This window comes from Arachis ipaensis, chromosome B4 (genome assembly GCF_059453495.1).
Source record: "Arachis ipaensis isolate K30076 ecotype BB chromosome B4, ASM5945349v1, whole genome shotgun sequence".
In the NCBI taxonomy this organism is placed as follows: Eukaryota; Viridiplantae; Streptophyta; class Magnoliopsida; order Fabales; family Fabaceae; genus Arachis; species Arachis ipaensis.
The window spans coordinates 146,529,350-146,544,426 of record NC_142439.1 but is presented as its reverse complement, the minus strand read 5'-3'; the positions used below and the strand labels follow the sequence as shown (position 1 = coordinate 146,544,426).

General features: G+C 32.3%; 1 protein-coding gene across 1 annotated transcript; it reads left to right on the top strand.

Moving 5' to 3' along the window:
* Positions 1 to 8,786: 8,786 nt before the first annotated feature.
* On the top strand, positions 8,787 to 11,719 carry LOC107637425 (isoleucine N-monooxygenase 2-like). Its single transcript, XM_016340842.3, has 3 exons — positions 8,787 to 9,388; positions 9,958 to 10,312; positions 11,060 to 11,719. Exons 1-3 carry the CDS (start codon positions 8,787 to 8,789, stop codon positions 11,717 to 11,719), a joined length of 1,617 nt encoding a protein of 538 aa, XP_016196328.1.
* Positions 11,720 to 15,077: the final 3,358 nt, after the last annotated feature.

Here is a 15,077-nt window from a genome sequence, read left to right as displayed (position 1 = left end):
ACAAACTAAGGTAAATGGTTAGTGACCGCTAAAGTACATACATAAGTCCTTAAACTCAAAGGGGATTAATGATATTTATTAATATAGTGAGATAAAAAATATTGTTGCTACAAGGATATATGTAGAATTATAGTAAATTTAGCTCCCTAAGGTAGGTTTGTTTTGAGGTACTGAGACAGAGACTGAGAGACTGAGACTCAGTATCGTGTTTGTTAGTTCAGAGACTGGTACTAAAATTTCTGTCTCTTTCTCTAAAATTTCAGTATTTCAGTACCTCCAAAAAGTAGGGACACAGGGACTGAAATTTTTAGAGATGGAGACTGAAACTTTAATAACATTTTATACCTAAAATACTTTTATTTCAATTAATTAATTCCAATTTTACCCTTTGTGCAAATTAAATTAGAATTTTATTCTTGTTTCAATTCCTGTCTCCCATTTTGCACCAAACAGAATACTGAAATTTATTTCAATTCATGTCTCTTAGTCTCTATCTCTCAGTCTCAGTCTTTCCGTCTCTATCTCTCCACCAAATGCTACCTAAGCAAGCACACAGAGAGAGACAAATACATAGCATTTAGGGCAAAACCACAAAGGTAAAGCACTATCCTAACACATGGTCCAGAATATATCAACCCCCAACAAGGCAGAATATAAACCTCTTCAAACATTATCAACTACTGATTAAGTTACATACATCTATCTAAGAGTTCAGAGCCTCTATTTTCTTTTTTAAAGAAATTGTTTGGTATATATTAAACTGTATGAAATTTTAAGAGATAAGAACTAATTAAATTGTTTTATTTATTTTATTAAAGACAATTATATCTAACATTTAAAAACTAAAGATTAAAAAATATAAAAATTAATAAATTTTAAATAATTAAATAAAAATTAATTACTAAATAAAAAACAACATAAAATTCACTTGAAACTTGTCATTAGCAAGCAGAAACATGGAAAACTAATGTAGAATATGACGCGGGATATGGATTTATTGACTCGATCATAATGCTACAATGCAAAGGCTGAAAATTTCTTAAAGTTTTTCTTTTGGTAATAATAAAAGAATTTTTTTTGTGAAAAATAAAATTAAATAAACATGAAAATTATAATTTAATTTATTAAAAAAATACATATTGTATGGGATTTTTTTATTATATAAAAAAATAATTTGTCTGTAATAAAGATTAAATCTGTTTGTAAATCTGTATGTATTAATCAATTTTCTAGTTGTGTTCTTTTGTTTCGAAAGCAGGATATCATGCTTTGTTTGAAGTTTTTTGTGAAAATGACTATCTTGTTGGGACACCTAATGAACTCAAGTCTGCTCTTTCAGAATCTTTCTCGGCTTGAAAATTGACTGTTATCAATGTTATTGTTAATCTTATATACTAGTTCAGAGTGTGGGAGGCTGCAACACAAGAACTGATTTCTATATTATTTGTATTGCACTGAAAACTACGTTTTCTATAGTTTTCGTTTTTAGATTTCAAATTTCAATAATACAAATTACATAATCTTGTGATTTTCTATGGTGTACCATGATATGATAAAGACACAAACTATATTCCATAAATTCACACAAATATAAAATGTTACATAATCATGATGAATACTTGAATAATGGAAACTGAATTTTACATATACTGATTACTACTATTTCTGTTTCATTTTATCCCTTCTTTTTTGTTGTATGTTCTTAAGATAAGATATTTTGAAAGTAAAAAAAAAAAGGTATTTTTGGTACAATTTGTATATAAATAAGCAAAAGAATGATAGTGACAAAATAAAAAGGACTATAGAAATATCTTTCATGTCGTAAAATCATTAAATAGGGATTATAGGAGTATCTTTCATTGAATATTTATAGTTTCACCAAATTTTCAATTAAGTCCTATTTTTTTTTCTTTTCAATTGGGTCTCTAAGGGTATATAATATTTTACAATTCACTAACATTTTTTTAACGTTCAACGTTAATAGGGATTTAATTGGAAAAAAAAATTAACGTATAGGGACCCAATTAAAAAGAAAAAAAGTATAAAGACCTAATTAAAAATTCGATAAAACTATAGAGACATGCATAGTAATTAAACCTAAAAAAAATTACAAATTGATCTTTAATAATATTTGTAGTATTAGATAGATAGATCATTCTATTAAAAAAGAACATTAATAGATTATCTAATATTTTCTTTTCTAAATAATGTTGGTAATAATATTAGGTTTTATTAAAAATGTAAGATAATTAGTTTTTTAAGATGTTTTTTAAACAATTGAAATTAATATTTAAACTTTGTTTCAATAATTGACCATTTGTACCCATGATAGTTCAGAACGCTGACAAATGTACCCATCGTAGAAGAAAACTGACTTTGTAACCATGAGAGATGGGCTCCGTGTGACAAAAATAGTCTGGCTTGGGTTGGCACCTACTTCGGGTATGTATAGTCCTACATGGCAATCCAAACCTCCCAAAGCCCAATCCACGTGGAATTTAACATTAAACAATTTAACATTGAAGAGAAATTCACGGGACTTTGCTGATGCCCTAGCAAAGAACGTCCTTTTGTTTCCAAGCCGGAGAAGACGCCAGGAACACTCCCAAACCATCACCCTGGAGCTACGGCTTTCAACGTTGTCATTCTGAAGTCGGAAAAGGCATTGGGAGCAGTACAGAGCCATCAAAACGAGAACCTGGTAAAGGAACTTGCAAGGAATAGGCAGCAGAGGTCGAACCCCTGGGATTTCGTTGCTGACGGTGTAGAGGTCACCCCCTTTGGTCGGCAAAGAGCTGAGGTATGTCATTGCCAGTGTTAATTTATTTCAAATGTCACTGAGACTAGTTGGACAGATTACATTACCATATGAAATCATGGCTGAGAATTGCTAAATTAGTTGATTAATTGATTTAGGGTTTGTGTTAGGTGCTCAAGTAGTTGATTTATGGTTTATGTTAGGTGTAGTAACATGCATTGTTATCTTAGAATGTGTTGGTTTATTTCAGTTTCAGGAATGACCACCATCCATATAACACTGTGTATTAATCATAGAGACGGTTTGAGAGAGGGCCGTGTGGGAAGCTTAGTTACGTTGGTGGTGAAGTCACAGAGATAGAGAGGGTCAATGTTGATACCTTGAATGGTTTTTTCGTATCTGATTTGGTGAAGGACATAGGATATACATCTGTTTCTAATTTTTCTGGCTGGAACCTGGGAAAGGGTTTGATGATGGGTTGAGGGACATCAAGGTTGACATGGATATAGTTAGGATGTATGAGGCAGCTGTGAAGAACAGTAACAGAATAAATGTATATACAGAGCATCCGGTGGATAAGCCCGTGTTAGTTGAGGAGAACAACATGACTCCATCAAAGATGAGAGTAAAGCGTTGTGCTAAAAGGGTTCCAACTCCGAAAAAGAGTCCAAAAAGAAGGTTGATAGTAGTGGAAGATGAGGATGATGCTGAAATTGTAAGTAATCTGCAAGTTGGGATGGATGACCGAAAAAGGAGTGAGGCCCAGAGCAGGGAAGGGGCCTATGAAGCACATACACAGGCTGGTTTGGAGGCTCAAAAAGAGGACAATATCACTATGGCCCAGGAGACAGCAGACCCACAACTTTCAGGATCTGTTGAGGCAGGACAGGTTTCTCAGCCTCCCCCAACACCTGGCATACCAGATAAACCACCATCAAGTCAGTCCCAACCTTCCCAGCCACCTATTGAACAAGATCAGCAACCAACACACACTGCTTGTTCAGACTCAGTCCCTTCTTCTGAACCCAATGTCTCTGCACCTCTTGAACCAGAACAACTAACCCAATACACCCCTCATCCATATGGGAATCCACTCTCACAATCAATCCCTCAGACAGTCTCACCCTCTGACACCAATAGGACTTCCCAGAATGATCATAGTAATCCTTCAGAGGAGGTTTAGGGAAGGCCAAAGGTGAATAAGAGGAGACAACTAAGAGGTCCCCCTTACAGGCCAGTCTTTCATTCCAAACCCCGATCCAGACAAGCCTCCAACCTTCTACGTCCCCATTGATGATGATGATTTCTCTGATGAAAATCCTAGTCATCATTGCTATGAATCAGAGGAATTGCATAGCATAGCAAGTGACGACGATACTGAACAAACTCTAGTTTTTCCTCAGAGCAATGCTGATGCTCCAGTTAACCAGGTTCAGTTGGAGGATGTGGGAGATTTTCAAGCTAATGGGTTTAACTTCATGTCAGATATGCAGAAGGTTAGAGAGAAAAAAGCGAGAGAGCAACAAATGGATGCCTCTGTCTACTGGAGATGACGCAGGGAATGTGTATGAGGTGCATTGTTTGCCAACGAAGGTAAGTGTGGATCTTGGCAAAGGTACATGAAGCTGTCGACTATGGCAAATCACAGGTTTACCATGTAGACATGCCTGTGCTGCTTTGGCTTACCAGAATAGAAGGCCAGAAGAATATGCCCACAACTGGCTCACCATGGGTGCATACAACGCAGCCTATCAGATTTCTATGCGTCCAGTTCCAAGCCAGGAGTACTGGGAGCACGATGTTGATACCCTCCCCATTCTGCCACCACGGTATAGAAAACCAATTGGTCGACCTACACTCAAGAGAGACAAGAGAAATGATGGCCCTAAGGAGAAGAGTGACCCTCATAGAACAATGAGGAGGATTGGGACTATTATCTGCAAGTATTGCCTCCAGGTATGGCAAACCAATTATAGTTGAGATTCTGTCCTGTTCTATAGTTATTGATAAATGTGATTTTTAGTTTAAATTATGACTAATACGTTTATCATTAGGCTGGTCACAATAAGAGAAGTTGTAAAAAGTGGAAGGAAGCTGCAGGTGAAGGGAGTTCTGCCCCACAAGCACCAACAGATGATGAGAATGAGGATTTACTGGCTGAAATGTACTATGAGGAGACATTAGAATCTGCACAGGCTGAACAGAAGGCCACTGAAGAAGGAAACGAATCTGCAAGAACCAACACTCAACAAGTAAGTGCATTGTTTTAATCATTTAACTAAGCTGCCTAGCAAACCTTGTGTGATAATAACTGAGTTGGTCTATGGTTTGCAGCAGCCTCACCCAATGCCTCCCCCACCAACTGCACAGCCACAGCCACAGCCAACCAATGCAACAATCAGAAAATAGGTTAAAAGGAGAAGTGTTAAACGCCCGCCTCCGACCGAACAAAGACAGCAGCCAAGTACACCAGCTGCCAACCAGCCAGCAACAACTTCCTCCACACACAACTCTCAAACTACACCACATCTACTGCAAGGTGCTAGTGCAGGAACAAGCACCCAGTTCATGCAGTTCATGCCCACACCTGGAGTTGTCACTCCAAATGCTACAGGTCCAGGCACATCTGATAGAGGGATAGGTCAAGGTAGAGGTCGAGGCAGGATACGGGGATCAAGTGGAGGAAAAAATGGTTTATCAAGCGGGAGCAGTAACTCGACCCTAATATCATAGACTAATACTGCAAAATTTGGAATCTGGCTTTTTGTTGTTTTTAGGTTACACTTGTGAGATACAGAACTCTTGTGTTTTCTGATGCATTTTCATCCTATTGCTTAGATATGACTTAGTAAGGCTTTTTTTGAGGGTGTAAACTCAGTGGCCAGTACTTGGCTTTTTTGTCTAATATCAGAATGTTTGGAACCTCCAGCATCCATATATATATAATGAACAATTTACTTGTTAAGGCAATTATATACTTGCCTTCTTTTGCCTCTTTTTGATATCACTATTGTTATTGTTACAACACTTTCTTCATCCAATTTGTTCCTTACTCATATATTGAAAAGCAAAATTATCAGGTTGCTAATTTCCAGCTTACTGTTTGATCCTTAATGTTATCAGAATCATTTTAGATTGTAGCAACAAGTTCAAACATTGTGTATCCATATCAATGTATCACATGAAAAGCAAACCAGTATAGATTAGGAACAATCTATATTATACCAATATCATTCAAAAATTTTAACTATGACAGAACAAAGACCTCTCTTTTTACAAGCCTTATGATTTCATAACCAAATACAACTCACAAAACAGACAAAATGCTACCCCCAGTGCAACAGTAATAATCATCACTCTAATTCCCCTAATTTCACCCCTAATTTCAACCCTAAATTTGTCTATCTTCTTAGCCATAATTGAGGATGCTTGCAGATTTTTTCCCCTGCATTCAGAGTCAATCCATCATCAGGCGTTGCATAACAATGCTTGAACTTCCTCTTGGCTAAACATCTTGCCACGCCCTCCCATCTTTGTTTGAGTTCATCCACCCAAACAAAGTATCTGCAATCTCTTGTCTGAGAGAAAAAAAACCCCAAATTTGTCAACTAAAACTCAGAAATCATTGTCTAAACCTCAACAACAACAGCAGTTGTCCCTTACCGCCCATAGAGGACATCTGATGAACCATCTGTTAGGGTTCGTAATCGTTCCAGACTCCATCAACACAACATCTCTCCCACAGAAACATTTGCCGTCGAGCTTCTTCTCCTTCATCTTCTTCGAACTGGAAGAACTGCTGCGAGTTCCAAAATTTCCATCTGAGTTAAATCTGCGTGATGACATCGCTGGGATTCTGAGATCACTCTGGGTTATGGTTCAAATTGCAACAAAATTTTAGATTTGGGGTTATGGTTCGAATTGGGGAAGAGAACTTGCTAGGGTTTTCATTTCAACCATTATCTACATATACAACGTTCAGATCCACGTGGATTGGGCTTTGGGAGGTTCGGATTGCCATGTAGGACTATACATATCCGAAGCAGGTGCCAACCCAAGCCAGGCTATTTTTGTCACACGAGCCCATCTCTCATGGTTACAAAGTCAATTTCCTTCTACGATGGGTATATTTGTCAGCGTTCTGAACTATCATGGGTACAAATGGTCAATTATTCTTTTTTTAAAAGGAAGAAGCTAACAAAGTATATCATCCTTAACAATATAAGGCAAAAGCTAAGGCAAATGGTTAGTGACCGCTAAAGTACACAAGTCTCTAAGGGCTGCGTTTGTTTCTGAGAGCAGGACAAGATATTGATGGACAAAGATACAAAATTTTGTATTTTGTATTTTGTTTGGTGATAAATTAAAATAAATTATGAAAATCCAATTTATTCTCATTTTTTTTCATTCAAAGAATTTGAGATCGATGAAAAATATAATAATAAAAAATATAATTATAAAAAATTAACAAAAATAATGAAAAAAAATAAAAAATAAGTTGTGTCACTTGTTAGTGTCTCTGTGTCCTTCCTGCTAGGATGGACACAAAATACACTAATTCAGTGTCTCTAGACACATTATTTCTATCTATGTCTCTTCTATCAAACACAATTTTGCGTCTCTATATCTCTATCTCAATGTTCTGTCTCTGTAAACAAATGCAGCCTAATATATTGACACTAAACTAATTAAACTCAAAGGGGCTTAATGGTATTTATTAGTATAGTTAGATAATAAAAAATATTGTTGTTACAAGGGCATATGTAGAATTATAGCAAATTGAGCTCCCCTTAAAATTAAACCAAGCAAACACACACACACACAGACAAATACACAGCATTTAGGGCAAAACCACAAAGGTAAACCACTATCCTAACATATGCTCCAGAATATATCAACAATTACATCTAACATTTAATTATTGTTTGTTAATCTTTTTTGTTACTAATAAATATTTTTGTAAAAAAAATTAAAGATTAATTAATTAGTCCGAAGTTGTTAGCCCATTTCGCGTGTATATACGTTTAGTCAATTATTATGTGCTTGATACGTGTAAATAAATCAGCATAAAGATAAAAGAAAAACGTTGATACGTGTGGAAATTATATATATATATATAATATAGGGGTGTTCAAATTTAAACCGATTTAAATTAAACCGTTCATCTATTCCAATTTAAATCGAAAATCGATTAAAACTGCACTAATTCGGATTTGATTGGATTCTATTTTTTGCAAACCGCTGGATCGGATCGAATTTCGGATCTAATTTTCATAACCAATCCAATCCAATCCAAACCGCACAATGTACTATAATATTATTATTTTATTATTATATTTACAATTATACTTATAACATGTTCAATTGTTTATACATTTTTATATTATTCATGTGTTATTGTTATTTAATAAATATTTTATGTTCAAAATGTTATTTATTTATTTATTTTAACTAATCTATAATTTTATTTCTATTGTTATGTTATTGTTGGCTTTTAAAGATATTGTTGAGGCTTGTTATGTCATTGTTGATTATTTAAAATTTGACGTTGAGACTTGTTATATATATTTAGTTTTTTTAATTTATAAAACCGCAAATCCAATTCAATCCAAACCGCACCGCAAGTAAAATTAATATTCGGATCGGATGAATTTTTGACTCAAAACCAATCCAAACCGCATCGAAAACACCCCTTATATATATTGGAAAGTAGAAAATTTTAAAGGTTAGTGAAGTCCAAAGAGTGAAAACGTGTTATTGTAGATAATCTCACGTGTTATCAATCACTCACATGTTAATTGCATGCAAACTTGTTCATGTTTTAATTTACTCTAGCCAAATCATCGTGCCATGCAAACGTGTCATTTCCATCCCCATGATATCACATATATCTTACATCTATAAATAAAGAAAGACAACTACACTAAACAATTCAACACATCAAACTAAACCCTAATAATAATAATCACATACACATCTTAGCTTAAACCTAAAATTGAGCTTCATCAATTTACTTCACTTCCAAGCCATGGAATCTTCTCTTATTAGCTCTCTACGATTTTGTTATCTCCTTCTCTTACTTGTTGGATTCATCACCCCATTTCTCAAATTCCTCAAACACCAAATAACTTCAAAACGCAAACAAACTACATTACTTCCTCCGGGACCAAAACCATGGCCTATAATTGGTAACCTACCTGAAATGGTAGCAAACAAATCAGCATCTAGATGGATACATAAGATCATGAGTGATCTAAACACCGAAATCGCGTGCATTCGTCTAGGTAACATTCATGTTATTCCCATCACTAGTCCTGAAATCGCTCGCGAATTATTGACAAAACAAGATTCAATTTTCGCGTCGAGGCCTACGAATTGGTCTAGTGAACATGTCTCAGGTGGGTACTTGAGTACAATAGTAGTGCCCTATGGAGAACAATGGAAGAAAATGAAGAGAGTTATGGCCAATGAATTGGTGTCTCCAAGAAGACTCCAATGGCTACAAGACAAGAGGGTGGAGGAAGCCGACAACATCGTTCTCTATGTTTACAATCAATGCAACAAGAATGGTGGCGGTCTTGTGGATGCGAGGATTGTGGCACGACATTATTGTGGCAACATTATTAGAAGGTGGGATATCAATTCAAAAAAAAAAAAACTTTTCTTTTCTTTTTTAAGTTCAACTAGAAAATTGACTATTTTTTAGTTAATAACAATTTATTTTTATTAAATTTTATATTATAAATTATAAATTTTAAATCTTTAAGAAAATATTTTACACTAAAAAATTGACTAATATTTATTAATTAAAAATTAGTTAAACCATATGTGTATTAATGTACATGTCGATTATGTGATATGATTAAATTTCATGATGACATAGAAATATACTAGAAGACAAAAAATAATTTAAAAAATAGACAAATACAGAAACAGACAAAATATTATTTGTTCTAGAAAAAAAAAAGTTGTTCAATTTTTTGGTTAACTAAAATATTATGAGAAATGCAGTAGATACAAATAGAAATATAACTTTTTTATTTGTAATATTTTATCTTTAATGTTTTTATATTTTTATCCTCTAGGAAATTTAAACATGAGACCTTAATAATAAAGAGCTTAATATTTTGAGAATTTTTTTTTAATTTATTCTTGACATACATTGATGAATTGTATTATTATTATTATTATTCCAACAGGTTGGTCTTCAATGCAAGGCACTTTGGTAAAGGAAGGGAAGATGGAGGACCCGGATTTGAGGAGGTGGAACATATTGATGCAATCTTCACTGTTTTGAGATACCTCTTTGCATTCTCTATCTCTGATTATGTTGCATGCTTGAGAGAGCTTGACTTGGATGGTCATAAGAAGAACTTGAAGATGGCCACTAAGTTGATATTGAAGTATCATGATCCCTTAATTGAAGATAGGGTTCAGCAATGGAAGAATGGTAAAAGAACATGTGAAGAGGACTTGCTTGATGTTCTAATCTCCTTGAAAGATGCAAATGATAATCCACTTTTGACTCTTGATGAAATTAAGTCTCAAATTATGGTAATAACACTTGATACTCTACTATATATCTTTATATATTATATTGTATTTTTAACTTTCAGTGCATAAGTTACACATTTTTAATGAACATTATTAAAGGTTGATATATAATCAAGGTGGAATTAAGAGAAAATGTTTTAAAAAATTACATATTGAGTGAAATGATGAGTATATGAAGGTCTTTTTCAGTTCATAAGTAAAACAAGAGTTCTGATTTTCACCAAATATCAAATTTAACTTTCATGCGTATATAATTGATGTAAAAGAGTTTTACACATATAATTAATTATGTATTAATATATTATTAACAAAAAGTTTATATTGTTAATGCATTAAATTTTTTTATATAAAAATTCATATACAATTATCTATATATAAAGTTGACTGTTAAAAATTATTAGATAATAATTTAATTAAATATATTAAATAATTTAATAATTTTTAACTATTAATTTTATATAAAAAGAATTGCATATACATATTCAACTTTTTTTTTTCAAATAATGTTGAGTTTTCAAATAAAATTAGGGAGAGACATCCATTATTCAATCATATACATGCATACACATGAATCTTCAATTTGATTTTTTGGTGAAAAAATTTAGATACAGTCAATTTTACGTAGTTAAAAGTTGTTAAATAATTTAACAGATTTGACTAAATTTTTCAACTATCAATTTCACATAAAATTGACTGCACCGAGTTTTCGCTTTTTAGATTACTCAATAAATAAAAATTTATGTTCAGGATATGATGATTGCAACCGTGGACAATCCATCGAATGCCTTTGAATGGAGACTTGCCGAGATGCTAAATCGGCCGGAGACGCTCCGAAAGGCGGTGGAGGAATTAGATACGGTGGTTGGCAAGGAAAGACAAGTTCAAGAATCAGACATTCCAAAACTCAATTACATAAAAGTATGTGCAAGAGAAGTGTTTCGCCTTCACCCCATTGATGATATCAACGCTACCCATGTTTCCATGGAAGACACATTTATTGCCGACAACACATACTTCATTCCAAAAGGTAGCCACATTGTTCTAAGACGGCAAGGAATCGGACAAAATCTAAGAATATGGGAAGAACCCTTGAAGTTTAAACCCGAACGCCATTTAGAAAAAGATAATAATAATATTGATGGGTTTAAGAATTTGAATTTAAATGAGCCGAGTTTGAAGTTGATTACGTTTGGCACCGGAAGACGTGCATGTCCCGGAATCAATCTTGGTTCTACCATGACAGTTATGTTATTTGCTAGGATGTTGCATGGCTTCAATTGGAGTGTGCCACCCAATGAAAAAACCATTGACCTCTCCGAAACAGAAGGAAGTACCATAAAAGCAAAGCCACTCATGGCATTTGCAATGCCGCGGTTGCCGGCGGAGGCTTATGGAATTTCTACTTAAGCTATTATTATAGAAATGTTCGATTGGTAATAAAAAAAATTGGTGGAAACTTAGTTGCAGTTGACTTGACGTGAAGTTGATACTTGAGAGCCATTAAATGATTTGACTAATTTGACCAAATTTTCATCTAACGACTTTCAAGTATCAACTTTATGTGAAGTCGACTTCACCTGAGTTTTTATCAAAAAAATTAGCCAAAAATAAATTAGATTTTGTCTTATTTAATATTTATTAATTATTATTAAAATTAATAAATATTAAATAAAATAAGTTTGGGCTATTTTTTGTTTTTTTAATATTATTGATATAAATATTTGATTAAGTAATTAAGACAGTAATAATATATAAAACATGTGTTAAACTAGTTTTAGGGGGTGAAATCATGTGCTCTCAAAATAGGTGATAAATTATAGTTTCTATTTTAACGGTATGTAATTTTTTATGAAACAGTTAATTCTTGAAATATTTTTATTTTAGTGCTTTAATATTTAAAGATTATATACTTTAATCTTTAAGAAATTTTCAGTTGCTCCGATCCAAGAATAGTTCAGTGCTTAATTTTATTTGATCTATTAATTATCTTTCACGTTAGTATTGTAAGTTCATTGCTGTTTTTAAATTTAAAAAATAAACAAAATGATAAAGTAGAAATTAACGTCGAAATAGTCTTTATTAGTGAGATAAACAAAATAAATAAAGAAAATCCAAAGCATTCATTTACTGTCAAAATAAAGAAAACCTCTTCCTACATATATAATAAAAAAAATAGAAATTCAAATGCAAATAATTTTATATAAAATTAAGTAATAGTTAATAGTCCTTAAATGATAATTTAATCTCTCAACTATTAACTTTATATAAAATTAACTCCTTGAATTTTCAATAATAAAAAAAACCTATATATAACTCTTCAGTTTACGAAAGTTCTTCATATCAAATGTACCAAATTTTTTAAAATATATTTGTACTAATAAGTAGTTGTGGTCCTATAATTTCGTCCTTATAATTTAAAAAAAAAATATTCTAAAAATATTTAAAATCTTTCTATGTCAAACATAATAACAAATATTTTAAAATATTCAATTTTTCAGGGACATTTGTTAGTACTAAGTATCTAATTGAATATTTTGTGAAAATATAGAAATTTTTAGAATAATTAAACCTATTTTCAAATCATGTAATCTTATTACTTTATTTGTTCCTACAAAAGTACTTCTCATTAATATTTAAAGACTTAAGTGGATAAGGGTTTTTACTCTTACATGATTAAGGCGTTTAACATGAATTTTTATTTTAAATATATATATTCATTCAATCTTTCGGTATTTAAAACGGTGTGGTTTTTGGATGACTAAAATATTATTTCGATCATTATTATTGTGCCAAGCCAAACAACTTCTCCCCACTAATAATTTCTTAAATGGTTTAAATAATGGTGTAGTATGGAGATGTGATTAACAATGGTATAATATAAAATTATGGATGATGACAATTTGTTGGGGGTGAAAAATTCATATTAAATATACTTTTGCATCATGGTTTTTTTTTTTTTTATATTTTACGTAATTTATCTCCGATAAAAAAATCTTAATATTATATTTCTAAATCCTAAATTTTAAATCTGTTTATCATTATATATACACCAACAACTTCATCAAAGTTAAATTATTTTGGCCACTTCTGCCATGATCCACTTATTTTGACAATTAACGGAATTCTTCTCCATCATTTGTGTAATTTTATTAGAATCCAATATCGATGAAAATTTTTTCACCCAAACATCACTTATTTATTTGGACAAAACAGAATTGAGTCAATTGACACAAATAAATAAATAAAAAATCCGAAACGTATTTCACAAAAATAAATTAATTTATTGGTTTAAGAGTTTTTTTGTTTGTTTGTTGATGCTAAATTTCTTTTATGAAGACTCATTAAACATAGAAGTATATTTTGATTTTGTTGGACTAATAATTAATTAATACCAAATCACTTAAACTAAAACATCACTATTGTATGCCTATATTTCTTCAGGTATCTTTTTCCTTTACAAACCTGACCACGGACATACACCACATGCAATAATTGTGCACCAAGACAGCTCAATATATATTTGTTTGTTATGATAAGATCAAATGAGGTGGATGACCATCATTTAATAATGAACATATTTTTAAGAGAGATAAATTTAATGAAAGTTGAAAATGTTACTTTTTGTGTGTATATAAATAGGAGTGTAATACGAAGCAAATGTAATATAACATCAATAACAACTCTCTCTCTCTCATTATATTTCTTTATTTGTTACATCTTTCTTATTTATTTATTTAGTTATTTTATAACACGTTATCAGCACCAAATTCTAACGATATTTTAGGAAGACTTCAGGTAACAAATTTTTATTATGTCAAAACTCTTTCATCTTGAATATAATGCTTTTGATATATCTGGAAATAATTATTTACCATTGATACTATATGCTAAAATCTATCTTGATTCAATGGATCTTGGAAATACCATTAAGGCTGAAAATAATACATCCCAGAAGAATAAAGCCAAAGTTATGATTTTCCTTCATCGTCATCTTGACGTATGATTGAAAAATGAATATCCCACATTAAAAGATCCTGCAGATCTGTGGAAAGACCTTGAAGAAAGGTACAATCATCAAACGACAGTGATACCTCCTCAAGTCCGATATGTTAGAGAAAACTTTCTCGACCTTCCATGCCTCGAATGTGCTCCTGCAGTAGCAATAGAGAAAAAGGATTTAAAGATATTCTGAGCTAATTTCTTTCTTTCTTGTTGCTGAACGCAACAATGAGTTGCTCTTAAGAAATCATGAAGCGCGCCCAGCTGGCGTCGCCCCATTTTCTGAAGCAAATGCGGCAACTTATAACCCCAGAAGAGGTAAATGGCAAGATTTTGATAACAAGAAAAATTATGGAAGGAAAAGAAATTATGTTCACAAGAAAGGATCTTACCAGAAGTGGGATAAAGAAAGAAACAATGGGTAAAGTAAATCAATTAAGGATAAATACTTCCGTTGTGATGGAAAGGGCCATTGGTCACGTACCTGTCGTACCCCAAGACACCTAGTTGATCTTTATCAAGCATCCTTGAAAAGGGATGATAAAGGAAAGGAAACAAATTTTGTTTCAAATAATGAAAATTCCACCACTCATTATGATGTATCTAATTTCTTTAAGGATTTTGAAGGAAATATTGGTCATTTGATCAATGATGGAATAGTTTAATATGTGTATTTGTTAAGTATTCATGTTAATAATTTTACTGTGTATGTACTTTTACTCATTTTATTATTGTTATTATTTGTCTTTGAAAAAAATAGTAAGGA

Excerpts from the sequence above, each read along its gene's own strand:
- LOC107637425 (XM_016340842.3), top strand. The coding sequence starts at position 8,787 with ATGGAATCTTCTCTTATTAGCTCTCTACGATTTTGTTATCTCCTTCTC. Across the intron at positions 9,389-9,957 it reads TGTGGCAACATTATTAGAAG|GTTGGTCTTCAATGCAAGGC; the intron begins GTGGGATATCAA and ends TTATTCCAACAG. Across the intron at positions 10,313-11,059 it reads AAATTAAGTCTCAAATTATG|GATATGATGATTGCAACCGT; the intron begins GTAATAACACTT and ends ATTTATGTTCAG.